At 40.7% G+C, this 15,633-nt stretch overlaps 1 protein-coding gene across 1 annotated transcript; it reads left to right on the top strand.

Annotated features, from left to right (window-relative positions):
• The first annotated feature begins 3,328 nt into the window (after positions 1-3,328).
• Positions 3,329-13,775, top strand: LOC132773781 (glutathione S-transferase Mu 4-like). The gene is made up of 8 exons (XM_060773251.2): positions 3,329-3,663; positions 5,105-5,180; positions 9,737-9,801; positions 11,792-11,873; positions 11,981-12,081; positions 12,253-12,348; positions 12,441-12,551; positions 13,529-13,775. The coding sequence occupies exons 1-8, from the start codon at positions 3,628-3,630 to the stop codon at positions 13,634-13,636; spliced, it is 675 nt and encodes a 224-aa protein (XP_060629234.2). The 5' UTR covers positions 3,329-3,627; the 3' UTR covers positions 13,637-13,775.
• Positions 13,776-15,633: the final 1,858 nt, after the last annotated feature.

Genomic DNA, 15,633 nt, shown 5'->3' with positions numbered 1-15,633 from the left:
ATGCCCTGTTCGGCCTTGCGACTGACCAGGAGTACCTCTGTCTTGTCTGGATTCAATTTCAATTTGTTCGCCCTCATCCAGACCATCACAGTGGCCAAGCACCGGTTCAGGACCTGGACAGCCTCCTTAGTAGCAGGTGGAAAGGAGTGACAGAGTTGGACATCATCTGCGTACAGATGACACCGTACCCCAAAACTCCGGATGATCTCTCCCAGCGGCTTCATGTAGATGTTAAACAACATGGGAGACAATATTGAGCCCTGAGGAACCCCACAAGAAAATGGGGTATCATTAGCTGTGATACCCAAGATATGTTCCAAGAACAATGTAATAAAAACTGTTGGCTACTGAGGAGTCAACTTGGCTGCTTAGTTTTCTAATTCCCTTGGTTAATCTTTCTTTGTTTCCCCCATTATAAAGGTGGAATCAAATGTCTCTAAAAACAATTAAGGTAGTGGATAAATGCTAATACAAAGGCGAGGGATTACTGTATATACTGATGTATAAGTCGAGGGCAGGTTTCAGAGCCTAAATTATTGATTTTGATATGATCCATGCATTACTCGAGGGTCATTCCACAGAAAGGGGAAAGTACCAGGGCTACCTCGGGGGAACCAACACTACACGTCAGCCCCATTTTCCCAACCAGATATTTATTATTTTATTATTATTTGTTTACAACATTTATATGCTACCCTTCTCATGCCAAAGGGGACTCAGAGCAGCTTGCAAGTAATAGTAAATACAATATATTATATTATTACCATAGCACAATATTATAGTAAATACAATGTATTATATTATTACCATAGCACACTGGTTGCTTAATGTCATGTCTTCCAAATGTTGTGGACTACAATTCCCAGATTGTCTGAACATTGGTTTTCTACTGTTTGTGTGACTGGGAAACACTAAAGTGTTCTTCCTGTTCCCTATAAGTGAGGACTTTGTATGATCTGTGAAAGGCTTCCCTCGTAGCTTTTCAGTCTTCTTGTAATATTCAAGTAGTAGTTTCTCAAGAGAGATGTACAGTTCAAGAAGAAAAGATACTGCAATATGTGAACACATGTGCTAGGAAACTATAAATAAGACCTATAAATAAATATTCTCTAATGAAACTGGCTTTTTGGGGGGAAAAAAGGAATGGTTCATACATGGTGTATTGTTTCTTGCTAGTTTTCACCTTACAGTTATAGAAAAGTGTGTGCTGTAGCTATGCTAAGGGAAATACGTGTATCACATTGCTGCGAAAATGTGATGGATGTATTTCTATAAACCAGTGGTTCCCAACCCTTTTTTTTAAAACCAGGGACCACTTTGACCAGGGACCATTTTGACCAGGGACTACTCTCCAACATTAGTACCAAAAGGGTTACAAATCAGTTTTGGGTCAACTTTAGATTCAGTTTGGTTATTTGGGGGTGCAGATTCAGAAAATTGCATTGGATAGACTACATCAGCTCTAGTTTCTGATACAGAAGATATGCCATCCAGCAGTTGCTATCTGCTTGCCCACAGAAAACCATATTTAATAATGTAGAGTTGATGTGGTCTATCCAATGCAATTTTCTGAATCAGCACCCCAAATAACTCCAGGAGCAGGCCGAAAACAAAGACTCTAAGGCACCCCCACTTCCAGGCATCACATGGACCAGCTCCGCTCAGGGGGAGTGAGGGGGAGGAGAAGCAGCCTTTCCTGGGTAGTCAGTGTCTCCCCTCCTGGCATCCCAGTTGCCTCAGGAACTCACAAAACCTCAGGGTTTTGTGAGACCAGTCACTCTTGTTGCAATGGTGTAGTAATGATAAGGCCGTGGACCACATTTTAGTTCTTGGGGATCACTGGTGGTCCACAGACCACAGGTTGGGAACCACTGCTATAAACAAATGAAAGCTTCTTGCAGAACAAATATGCATTTGTTATACAATAAACAAAAAGTCCCCCAAAGACACATTTCAGAGGGCAGAAATGATGGGCTAGGGTTGGCCATCGAGTAACTTCAGCTGAATCTCTTTTAACGGAGGCCCCTTCAACACTGCCATATAATTGAGTTCAAAGCAGATAATCTGGATTGTATATGGCAGTGTAGAAGGGGGCCTGACTTGTGGGCCCTCAATTCACCTTTCAACCCATGGCAACATCATGAATTGGTTTTCTTTAATCTTAGTAGCATTTTAATTTTGCTTGGGAGTAGGAATTTCATATCCATACATGCAGTCCTTCCTCTAGACCAAGGGGATTCTCCCACTTTCAAAAACAAATTGGGGAAAACTGAGAATTGTATTTTTCAGAAACCTCCAGGAAGCATCAGTTGTTGTCATATTAAGTGCTGTTTGACGCTCTCTACAATTTGCATAGATCCCAAACAGGATTTTTGAAAGTCCCACAGTGCCATTATGGTTGCCTCTAATTTCATGAAAGGGCAACAGGGACTCAGGGGTTGTGTGGGAAATGGGTGCTGACCTCTAAGATTTAGAAGGTCTAGCTGTATTTATTCTTTAGCATGCCGGATGGCAGTGTGTGAGATACAACTACATGTTCCCTTCTGTGAGTGTGAGAAAGAGGAATCTTAAAGCTAGAATGAACCACAAGGGCCATTTACTGCCACCCTTTCTCATTCTGGAATGCTCAAAACATGCCCAGCTACCCTCTGTTTAAAGACCTCGAAAGATGACAAGTCTGTTACTCTCCAAGGCAATCCATTCCAATGTTTAACAGCTCACAGAATTATTTCCCCCCCTAATGTGGAATCTGATTTTTTTGTAATTTTAAGCTCTTTGGTGTGTTCCAGTCTCTGGAGCCGCAGGAAACAAGCTGTCTCCAATTTCTCCATGACATCCCTTTAGATCAGTGGTTCTCAACCTGTGGGTCCCCAGATGTTTTAGCCTTCAACTCCCAGAAATCCTAACAGCTGATAAACTGGCTGGGATTTCTGGGAGTTGTAGGCCAAAACACCTGGGGACCCACAGGTTGAGAACCACTACTTTAAATATTTAAAGGCAGCCAACATATCACTTTTCAATCTTCTCTAAGTTGTGTTGTCGAAGGCTTTCATGGCCGGAATCACTGGGTTGCTGTGAGTTTTCCGGGCTGTATGGCCATGTTTCAGAAGCATTCTCTCCTGACGTTTAGCCCACATCTATAGCAGGCATCCTCAGAAGTTGTGAGGTTGTTTCCAAAAATCCAGCCTTTTCTGCCAACGTGTTGGTACCTCACCAGACTACAACTCCCAGGGTTCCATAGCACCGAGCCCTGGTAGTGAAAGTGTTGTCAAAATGCATTCATTCTACAGATGCCCCTTTTGATCAGCTTTGCTTGCTGCTTCCTGGTAAGTGTTTGCAGCGCTGTTAAGCTGTCATTTAGAACTCCGTAGAGGCGTAATTGCCGAACTGGGATGTTATTGTGTTGCCTATGCGATCTCTTCAGACATTGATCATGTTTTGTGTCCCCGCGGAAAAGGCGTCAGAGGTGGGAGTGGAAAGGGCAGGAGTGAAAGTCCCGGGAATGGGGGCGGAGCCCGCCAAGTGCACGTCCACTTCCAAGCCAGGCTTGCCCTCCACTCAGCCCACTTTCTGGAGTGTTTCTCTTTCTGCCCTGGAGCCCAAGACGAGGGACGCCACGCGAGGAAGATGAGCCTCACGCTGGGCTACTGGGACATCCGTGGGGTAAGTTAGTATCCTTTCCAAGCAGGAGTAAAGACCCTCTGGGTTGCAACATACAATATTTGCTAAGTTTACTTGGGTGCATCTGCACAGGCATGGGCAAACTTGGGCCTTCCAGGTGTTTTGGACTTCAACTCCCATCATCCCAAGTTTGCCCATGCCTGGTCTACACTGTAGAAGGAATGCAGTTGTGGTGGCTCAATGCTATGGAATCCTGGGATTTGTAGTTTGTTGAGGCACCAGCACTTTCTGGCAGAGAAGGACAAAGGCCTTGTAAAACCACAACTCCCATGATTACTTCAACTGCATTACTTCAACAGTGCCAATTTATTTTTGAAGTCTCTTGATTTCCACTTTGTCCTCAAAAAAGCTCATAGCATTTCAAAATACACAAAGCGAAAACTCTTTTTTTTTTACAATATTAAATCCTCACCCTGCCAGTCAGGACCTTACAAACAGTTAAACAAGAAAAAGAAGGGGCGGAGGGTGTGCTTGTGCCTTTACGGGCCCTGCTCTCTGGGCGTAATGGGAGCTGGAGTTCAGTGACCTGTACAGATTCCATCTGGTTTTGGTGTGAAAGTGTCTCCTGCAGCAGTTTGGCTCACATCTTTTGGAGCTAATAGCCTTTTCCCCATCTCCTTAGGTAATCCTGGTTCACACAAATGCAAAGCGCACACTTTCATCCTCCTTCTCCATCTGTCCTTATCTTAGGAACGGCTGACTGTACTGTTTTGGAGAGAGGGCAAAGAGAGGACATAGGGTGCACCTGCACTGCTAAAATTGACTGTCATATGCCATTATGTTTTAAACTGCATTTTTGTTTTTGTTGGTGAAGTTTGTTGTACATTTTGGGCTTGGTCCCACTTGTAAGCCATCCCAAGTCCCTTCCAGGAGATAGTGGCGAGATATAAAAATAAAATTATTATTATTATTATTAGAATCACAACAAGATGATTTAAAACACACTTGCCATTGAGAACACTGTGAAAAAATGGAATTCCTGTATCTCATCCCATTGCGGTGGCACAATGGGTTTAAAACTCTGTGCTGGCTGAACTGCTGACCTGAAAACCTGAATATCAACGGTATGAATCCGCAAGATTGGTGAGCTCCCATCTGTCAGCCCTAGCTTCCCATGCAGGGAGATGAGAGAAGCCTCTCACATAATGGTAACGCATCTGGGCGTCCCATGTAGAGGGTCAATTCTCTCACACCCAACACAACTTGCAGTATATTCTCAATTTGCTTCTGACACGATAAAAAAGTCAGTATATTATATATGGGGAAAATAAACAAAGAATGGTGAAGTGTTTCAACAGAGACCAAATCACAAGAACAAACCCATTTGGAATGTTTCACTTTTGAATATCTCCCCTCCAAAAGAGCTGATCGCAAAGTTACATCTTTCGCCTTCCACTCATTCTTTCCCTTTGTCTTCTTGCAGCTTGCCCATGCAATCAGGCTACTCCTAGAATATACAGAAACACCATATGAAGACAAACGATATCATTTAGGAGAAGGTAAGGAGTTAGATAGTTGGAAGCAAAATGGTAAGCTTGTATTAAATGATCAGTGAGAGATGGGAGTCTAGCTTCACCTTGTTTATAATCCTATTGCTTACTTACTGTACATATGTTTTGGTATGCACCTCACTGGTTCTGGGTTATCTACCAGTGCATGCTGGAGACTGGAATTCTTGCAAAGAGCACTGGACTAGGCAGCCTCCCTCTAATCTGGACAGGCATTTTTGTTAGAATGCAGTTTTGGAAAAACAGAATCTCCATAACCTATTGAAGAAAATGGCATTCACAACCATTGGATAATCATAACCTTTTGTAAAAGTACGATCTTCAGAAAAGAGTAAAAAATCTCACTGGAATAAAATCTTCCCTTCAGTGCTGTACAACCACCTGTACTTGTGCAAGGCAATTTGGTTTCCAGTTGTTAGACTGATAAGTTAGTTGTCTCTGATCTGTTCAGAACAGAGATTATGCAAATGCACAAAATATAGCAGTTCTTCAGAGTGTTTTCTTCAGTACCCAAAAACATCTTCTCTCCCATAAATTATCTTGTTTCTATATCATGCTCTCGAGAGACAAAAATATAGTAGACTTCGTTAAAAGTAACATATCTTGTTTACTCACAACCTTAATGTATTCAGCATATAGATATATAACTCACCAATCCAGTTATAGATAGGTTTGAAGTGATTTCTCTGTGCAGACAACACAGGGTATCTTTCTTATAATCAACAGCAACATCCCATAACCTCGAGAAACAGAGTAAAGGAAAGAAAGCTGCATACCAAAACATTTATACAATAAGTAAGCAATAGGATTGTATGCAAATAAATGACTACTGGAGGCTTAAAGAAGGTTGCTATTTCTAACATGCAGACTCAGAATAAGATGATATGCTAAACTTACTGGTGAACTTGTCTTGGTATTTTGTTTTAACTGGCCTTGTAACTGATCAGTCATCTCTGTGAACCTCTTGTTCAAAGTTTCTGCTCTAAGAGGGATGGCAACAGGTTTTCTGCATGTGGATTAAGTTTTTCATGCCATCTGTAAAAGATAATACAAATTGAGATGTGATGAGTTAAACATATTGATGCAAATTACTATAATATAAATATAAACACAATGCATTTAAATAGTTGAGAGGGTCTTGCAGGTGGCTTTTCCCAGGCTCTGACACTCCTTTCCAAAGGAGCCTAGGTTGACCTGCTTCTTACTATCCATCTGCAAACAAATATTCAGGTTTAGTTGCCAATTGAGAGTACTAATTAACACAGCTATTTTTAAAATTGATGTTAATAAGCATGTCTTTTTAAATTATGTGCTGTTTAATTGCTTTAAATTCATGTATGCTTTATTATAATTTGTTTAATTGCTTTGAGTATTTATTCACATATTAATTTGTGGTCTTGTTTATATCTGCTTTTAAAAGTTCTTTACATTTGCTTTGAGTTCTGTTTTGGGAGAAGGGTGGAATATAAATCAAATCAATCACTAACTCTCATTGTAGTGAAGAAGAGTATGAGCAGAATAGTCATCCCATTATCCAAAGCTGGACTTTGGGAGTTGGTAAATATAAAGAAGAGATAAAAAACCTGATTTTCTCTGTATATATCAAGGTAGGGGGGCACAGAAATGAGAGATCTCAGATAGATTATCAACAGGTTGTGAACTTCTACCTGCCATAAAGCTGTTAAAGTTAACAGCCATAGCTATTCTGCTACTATTACCTCTAAAGTTTATAGTCCAAACCATGCAGAGAACTCCCATTTCATATACTATAAATAATCTCAGTGCTGCAGCAGGTCTTTCATCAGTTGATCTAAGACTGGCATTGTTATATTCAGTTTAAAATAAGGCGTGCTATTTGCAGGGTGAGGCAAGATCAAAAGAGACTTAAGATTTATAACACCCAAGGTTCGAATGTATGTGTTTGGTTAAATTAAGACTATGGTGATATCATGCATGTAGATTATTCTAAGATGTTTACTTACAGCTATTCACTTACATTGCAATAATCAGTAACAATTTTATTATTACAGAGCAAAGAGTTGCACTTGTCCTTTTTTAAAAAAAAGCAAAATTGATTTCATTAATTGCTGTAGATCTAATTAGTTAAGTGTTTATACCACTTAACTCCTGCAAAAGTCCTCAAATATCCCCTGTGGGTAGGAAAGCAATTACTCACACACATAGACACCACATTGCTGCCACAGTCATCTTAGCATTTATTTATTTATTTGGGGTTCTTTTACCCCGCCCTTCTCACCCCGAAGGGGACTCAGGGCGGCTTACAGAAGCAAAGGCACAATTTGATGCCTGCATCATAAAAACAATCATACACAAAATTACATCAATTCACAGTTGACAACAATTCATACATTATAACAATAAAATCAATAAAATCAATAAAAAGAAAACATAGCTACTTTTTGCATTTGTGATGGATACACAACCAAATCAGGGATTTCCAAAATATTTTCTTTGGATGTTATGTAGTAGGAAATACAGCAGAATGGATACATAATCACTTCCTCCAGGTAATGAGATGAGAAGTTTACCATTTTTAATATAACTTTTTTTATCGTGTCAGAAGCGACTTGAGAAACTGCAAGTCGCTTCTGGTTTGAGAAAATTAGCTGTCTGCAGAGACGTTACCCAGGGGATGCCTAGATGTTTTACCATCCTGTGGGAGACTTCTCTCATGCCCCGCATGGGATGCTGGAGCTGACAGATGGGAGTTCACCCCATCTTGCAGATTCGAACTGTCAAACTTCAGGTCAGCAATTCAGCCGGCACAAGGGTTTAACCCATTGTGCCACTGCGGATCCATTTTAATATAACATGATTTCTCAAAACATCATGTACATGTGTGACTAGACTCATTTGTTAAACATTCTCAAAGTTGGGAGTGAACCCCTTTCACACAGGGTGATAATTTAGAATTTCCCTGGGCATTTTACTTTTTGCCAGAGCAGAGGCTTGCTTTTAAATACAGAAAAGGGAGGACAGGCTCTGGACCTGATCCACCAAACCTGGAATAGATGACCTAGTAATTCTCAGTTACCAGGCTATTTTTGGTGAGCAGGGAAGCAACTATGGACAATGACGACATGAAAGGCAGTGACTGTAGGTTGGACAGTGTCCAGTTCAGAACTGTATTCTAGCAGTGAGACTATCCAGGAGCAGTGTCTGTTTAAATGTTAATATAATTAAACTGAACTGACATATCAGTTTTCCTCATAGTTTCCTACTACCAATGAGAAAGCTGGTTGGTAACAGAGAACAAGTAAATATATAAGCATAGAGCCAAACAGCATATCTGCCTCACCAGCTGCCTCAATTTAGCAGGAACAGTTCTTATTAATCCTCTGCTAATTCCTCTTTTCCAGGGGTATTCAAAATTTCCCAGTTTCTCTCATTTCCTTTTGCTTTCTGCCCTCATCCTCAACTTTGTTTAAATACTGCAAAAAGTACCAAATTTTTATGTATTCAGCAGGGGAGAGAAGAGAGGCAGAATCTTTCCCTTCCTTGATTCTCTGGCAAAAGAAAAGTGCTGCCATCTCTCCTAGTTTGTGTGTTTTTCATTAATAATGTTATTCATCTTGACAACATTTTGTGAGGCCAAACATCTTCCAGTTTTCATCTGTGAAATGTTGGAGGTTATGATATGCTATTATTAAATTTATTGGAAGCAAGTCTCATCATGTTTAACAGGGTTTGCTTCCAAATAGGTTTGCAACATTAGGAACTATACTACTGAAAACAGTAAAAAGAGTATTCCCAGATTGCCAAAGAGAATCATTTGCATGTTGTATTGCACAGAGTGGAGCTGGTTTTCGTCACTGTTGGAGTCTTTTTCTCAGAAGCCTGCTCAGTATCCTGGGAAAAGGCAAGAAAATATGCCAGTCTCTCTATTGGTTTGGAGGCAAACCTGGCGATTTAAGGACAAGTTGATTCTAGTCTGCTACTTGACAGCAAAACTGTATTCCTCGCAATTATCATTACAGATCTTCATCCACTCCCTCATTCTACATTCCTTTTCTTGGTTCTTATCAGACTCAGACTTTGAAGGTGTGGGCTATGAGGGTCATGCCCAGGAAGAAAGGAAACTACACAGTGGTTTGTGCCCATGTGGAACCCCACATCTATCATTCCAAATATATACACCAGGTAGTCTGGGAGAGTTAGTTTCCGTAAGCCAGCAGGCATGTCAATCAATGCATGGATCTAAATCAGAGGTTCTCAACCTGTGGGTCCCCAGATATTTTGGCCTGCAACTCCGAGGACTCCTAACAGCTGATAAACTGTCTGGGATTTCTGGGTGTTGTAGGCCAAAGCACCCACAGGGTCACTGATCTAGACCCAAGCAGGACCCAGTCTCTATTATTAATTAAACACTTTGTCCCCTTCTATCCCAACAAATATAGATTTTTCATTTCTGCTAAGTGTATATTCAATCATTGCTGGACCTGCAAGGTATAGACACAATGGAGAAAATAATCCTAAGTGAGTACATACAAGGACATGGCATTTACTGTTTGCATCTATATTTACAGCTCCTGATTTTGACAGAAGTGAGTGGACTAGTGTAAAGGAGAAACTGGGCTTTGACTTCCCAAATGTATGTAGCAACCCCATGACCTTAATAATTACATACCAGTGTCTAGCCTCCTTTTTTGGGGCAAGGTGATTGAGAAGGCAGTTGCCCTCCAACTCCAGGCAGTCTTGGATGACACACACTTCCTTGACCCATTTCAAGCCGGCTTCAGAGCAGGATATGGAGTTGAGACAGCTATGGTCACTTTAGTGGATGATCTCCATCTCAACAGTGACAGGCGGAGTGTGTCCCTGTTGGTGCTTCTAGACCTCTCAGTGGTTTTTGATATCACCGACCATGATATCATTCTTGAATGCCCGTCGGAGGGGGGAGGGGGGTGGGAATTGGAGGCACTGTGTTGCAGTGGTTCTGGTCATACCTCTCAGGCAGTTGGTTCTGGTCATACCTCTCAGGTGGTGCTTGGGAATAGCTGCTCTTCTAAAAAAGAGCTGCTATGTGGTATCCCACAAGGTGCCATTCTAGCCCCAATGTGTTTTAATATTTACATGAAACTTCATGGGGCAGGATAATCAGTATGCTGATGATGCCCAAATATATTTCTCCATGCCTTCAAAAGCAGCTACAGCTAAGGATAGCATGTCTTCTCTGAATGAATGCCTGGAGGAAGTAATAGACTGGATGAGGAAAAACAAATTGAAACTGAATCCAGACAAACAGAGGTGCTTGCCACCAAGGGTCCTAATCTGAGGATGGAGGTGTGTTAACCAGTCCTAGATGGAGTTACACTCCTCCTGAAAGACTGTTTTTGTAGCTTGGGAGTGCTCCTGAATCCATCTCCCCATATATCAAACCAGGTAGATGCGATGGTCAGGAGTGCTTACTATCAGCTTTGGCTGATATTCCAGCTGCGTCCCTTCCTAGATTTGGAGGACCTGAAGATGGTAGTGCATGCTCTGGTAGCCTCAAGGTAGGACTTCTTCAATGCATTCTACATTGGGCTACCTGTGTACCAAGTTCGGAAACTCTAGCTGGTTCAAAATACAGCAGCCAGACTGGTTATGGGAACATCTAGGAGTGAGCATATTACACCTATCCTAAAGTCACTCCACTGACTGCCAATTAGTTTCCAGGCAAAGTTCAAGGTGTTGGGTTTGACCTCTAAAGCTCTATATGGTTTGGGTCCAGGTTACCTGCAGGATCACCTTCTCCCATACAATCTGCCCCTTACACTTAGATCCTGTGGGGGGCAGTTACTCCAACTAACCAAAACCTGACTGGCAACCACCACCCAGAGGACCTTTTCATCGGGCACTCCATGACTGGAATGACCTGCTGGTAGAGCTCCAACAGCTGAATCAGCTGTCAGAATTTAAGATACAAGTGAAGACCCATCTTTTCCAGCAGTTTTAATACTGAATTTTAAACTTCCACTGACTGCCTAATGCTTGTTTTGTGTATTTTAATATGTATTTTATGAAAATATGTTTTAATATATGTATTTTACTAAGTGTTTTAAAATGATTATGTGTTTGTGTATGTTTTTAAAATACTGTAATATGCCTTAGGCTGTGAAAAGAAGCGGACAAGAAATAACATTATTATTATTATTATTATTATTATTATTATTATTATTATTATTAACAGTGGCACGGAAGTGAAATCAGTGTGCTGCTACTGACTTCGAGATGTATAGAAACTACTATCAGAATCTGAAAAAAAAATTTTTTTTTAAATATAGCTAATAGGATCTCCTGGACAGCATTGTTACTGGCCATGAAGTCTGGTATTTTTGAAGAATTATAATTCTGAAAGTTTTCTAAATTTGGGTTATTAGCAGACAGTCCTCCATTGATCTTGGAAAGAGACTCTTGTCTAATCTCTAGTCCATCTAGCAGCAGTCTTTCCTCAGACTGTTTATGCCCTGAAAATCTTCAGATTGCCCTTTTTGTATTGATTAGCCTAAATACATTGTACATTGTCTAGTGTAAATGGTCAAGTGTGCATATCATTTAAGAATTTCACCAGTATTGTTAATTTTCTCCTCTTTCCTTAGCTGCCATACCTAATTGACGGTGACAGAAAACTTACACAGAGCAATGCCATCCTGCGATACCTTGCCCGCAAGCACAAGATGTGTGAGTGTTTATGAAGCCAGTGATTGTTTGGATCCTGGCTTAAAATCCAAAGACCAAATGAGTGATGGGGTCAGGAACATTATGACCATCTCCATGCCTTGCTACAGGTGGGGAGACTGAAGAAGAAATAATCCGGATGGATATACTTGAATACCAGGTTGTGGATTTTGCAACAGACCTTGCAACACTGTGTTACAGCCCAGATTTTGTGAGTTTGTGTTTGGGTAAGATTGGGAATTCATAAGATAATTTCATAGTGGGAGGATACAATCAGTGTGTCAGAAGAAAAGAGGGAAGAAGAGCAATGCGTAACCTGTTGAACGTTCCAAAGAGCTGAGCTAAAAATGAGCCTGTTGCTGATAACATTCTTTTTTTGCAGGAAACATTGAAGCCGGAGTACATTAAACAGCTACCTGGGAAGCTGAAGCGGTTCTCCCAGTTTCTGGGAGACAGAAAATGGTTTCTAGGAAATAAGGTTAGGTATAATACATACAGAGGCCAAGATTTAACTCAAATCTGTGATTCACCTTACAATGTCTCTCTTTTTTTCTTTTAAATATTTTTTAGATCACCTATGTAGATTTCCTTGCATATGACATTTTGGATCTGCACCAGATGTTCCAGCCGAAATGCTTGGATCAGTTCAAAAATTTAAAAGATTTCCTGGATCGCTTTGAGGTGAAACTTACTATGGCTTATGCTTGAAATTCCAAAGTAAAGGATCTGCTAAATAATTTATTTCCATTTTTCCATCTTTTCATTAAATGTTATAATACCCATTTTGTGAAAAATATGTTCTCTCGGGGTTGCTGTGAATTTTCAGGGCTGTATGGCCATGTTCTAGAAGCATTCTCTCCTGACGTTTCACCCACATATATGGCACGCATTCTCGGAAGTTGTGAGGACTAGGTTGGACTAGGTTGGAAACTAGGCAAGTGGGGTTTATATATCTATGGAATGTCCAGGGTGTCTGTTTGAGGCAAGTGTGAAATGTTGCAATTGGACACCAGAATTAGCATTGAATGGCTTCAAGGTGCTAATCAAAGTGGTCAATTGCACATTCACACTTCCCTCAAGCAGACAAGAGTTCTTTCTCCCACCCTGGACATTCCACAGATATATAAACCCCACTTGCCTAGTTTCCAACAGACCTCACAATCTCTGAGGATGCCTGCCATAGATGTGGGTGAAATGTCAAGAGAGAATGCTTCTGGAACATGGCCATACATCTTGGAAAACTCTCAGCAACCCAGTGATTCCAGCCATGAAAGCCTTCGACAATATGTGTTCTCTCATTTAACCATTTTTCATGGTGTGTGGTGTCTGGGGTTGCTCTGTGCTGAGTTTAAAGCCTGGTTTGGAACAATGATTCCAGGCTTGCCTCATTAGGAAGCAAGATTGAAGATCTTGTGATAGAAATACAAGGGTGTGATTTCAATTTAGGCTAAAGCTGGTAAGGACACTTGGAAGCCCTCATCCCCTCTTTAGAAGCCAAGAAAGTTAAATGTTGTCTTTCTTTAAACTAATATGTTGCTTCATGTTCCAGGAGGTATTAATGAGTGACAGGTGGCATTCTGTATTGTAGTTACGGAAACTTAGAATGATAACTAATATCATTACAATAATACGTTTTCTTCTGCTGGCTTTCTCTGCAGGCATTGGAGAAGATTTCTGCCTACATGAAATCAAGCCGTTTCCTGAGAACTCCCCTCTATAGCAGAAATGCCACATGGGGTAATACGGATGAATACATCCCGGCTTGACATTTGCAATTCTGTATCAGGAGGGAGCCTTGAAACAACACCTCGCTTCATGCTTCAGAACATTGTTGCACAGTATTTCCAATGCCCCAAATACATTCCAAGGAATTAGATAATAATAAAAGCTGTTGGGTGTGAAAAATTGTCTTGGCTTCTTCTTCTTTTTGCCTGTAATCACACAACCCTTTGGGTAATCTTCCTCTGCTTCTCGCCCCCTCATTTTTAAGTTGGGATCAAATGCATCTAGCAAAGTTAAACTAGGTGTTACCTGTTAATACAAGGGCGAGGGAATATGTGGCCCATATATGTGGCCCACAGTGCTTAGAGCTGCAGTTCAAGAACATCTATATGGTCACATGATTCCCACCCTTTTCAAATGAAAACTGAAATGTTTCTATGATGAGAAGGCCAAAAATCCCAAGTCTCTGTGATACAAAAGAAGCACACAAATATATCCTGCAGGACAGTTTGTTGAACCAGGGGAAAGCAGGGATAGGCAACATTACACTTTCCAGATATTGTGGACTATAATTGCCAGTCCCTGAACATTGGTCTTGTACAGTTTGTGTGGCTGGAAAACACTAAACACTTTTGATTCCCTACAGATGAGGGCTGTGTGTTATCAGTGAAAATATTCCCTTCAAATGGTTTTGCCCTGTAATATTCCAGCAGGTAGTCTCTTAAGAGAGATGTGAAGTTCAAGAAAGAGGATACTGCAGTGTGTGAAAGCAGTATCCCCTTTCTAGTACTTTCTAGTGATCTATAAATAAAATCTATAAATACTCTCCCATGAAACCAACTTTTTAAAAGAGGCCAATGGTTCCTACTTGTTATGTTGTGCATTGCTTGTTTTCACTGTACAGTTATATAAACATCTGTGCCATAACAAGCCGTGTGTGTGTGTCTTACATCCTACTTTGCATCCCTGAGAGAATGTGCTACTCCTATAACCAAATGACAACTTTATGCAGAACAATTGTGCATACATCATAACTACAGTTCAGTGCACCTAAAGGGCAAAAAATATTGGGTAGACCATTGTGCAGCTTTAGTTGACTTAGATTCTTAGGAATGATGTAGCCTTTGTATTGTACACACAGCTTTTGAAGATGCCTTAGGGAATCCCCAACTCATTGCTGGGGGGGGGGGGGAGCAAATGTTGAGAATTGCACCTCTAGAAACCTGCAGAGGGCACCACTCTCCTTATTAAATGCTATTTGGGGCACCTATATTTTGTCAAGTCCCCATGAGTATTTTTGGAACACCTCAAGTGACTTTCTCATTACTTCTAATGTCCTAAAAATGGGGAATGGCTAAGGCCCCCAGAAGTTTGGGGATGAATGAAAAGGTTATCCATCTTTAAGATTTCAGGTCTAGTTATATTTGTCCTGTGGGATTGCAATGTGTGTGAATAGCTTCATGTTTCCTCCTGTAGGCAGGATATAGGAGAAATAGTTGCTGTCTCCTATTCTTACGCAGTGCTGGAGCTGAACACTGATTGGTGATCATGAGAACTGTAGAGGTGTTAGTACTTAATTATGAATCTATTTTGCTTCCAGTGAGATCTCTTAAGAGGTTGATCATATTTGATTAACCTCTTATTTCTTTACAATTATGCAAACCAAGCTTTGGTGATTATTCTCATTTTAATGCCCAATAATTAGTGATCACCTTTTAAGCTTTCTACCAATACAAAATAAATAAAGATGCTGCTAGAGTTCCATTTACCTTCTGCTGCCTATGGCATTAATTACACTATAATTAATACATTTGACACCACTGTAGCTGCTATGGATTAATGCACTAGTACCACAGAGTTTACAGTTTGATGAGGCACCAGCACTCTTGGGCAAAGAAGGCTAAAGACCACATAAAATGACAACTCCCAGGATTCCATAGCATTGACCCATGGCAGTTAAAGTAGTGTCGAAGTGCATTAATTCTACATTGTAGAGGCATCCTGAGACATATTCTGCTTCAAACTACAATGCCCATTTGTA

Source organism: Anolis sagrei, chromosome 4 (assembly GCF_037176765.1).
Source record: "Anolis sagrei isolate rAnoSag1 chromosome 4, rAnoSag1.mat, whole genome shotgun sequence".
NCBI classification, from domain to species: Eukaryota; Metazoa; Chordata; class Lepidosauria; order Squamata; family Dactyloidae; genus Anolis; species Anolis sagrei.
Note: the sequence above shows the minus strand (reverse complement) of the source record. Positions and strands in the feature narration are given on the sequence as shown.

Coding starts and splice junctions, on each gene's coding strand:
- LOC132773781 (XM_060773251.2), top strand. CDS start 3,628: ATGAGCCTCACGCTGGGCTACTGGGACATCCGTGGG. Junction 5,181..9,736: donor ACGATATCATTTAGGAGAAG/GTAAGGAGTTAG, acceptor CTATATTTACAG/CTCCTGATTTTGACAGAAGT. Junction 12,552..13,528: donor ATTTCCTGGATCGCTTTGAG/GTGAAACTTACT, acceptor CTTTCTCTGCAG/GCATTGGAGAAGATTTCTGC.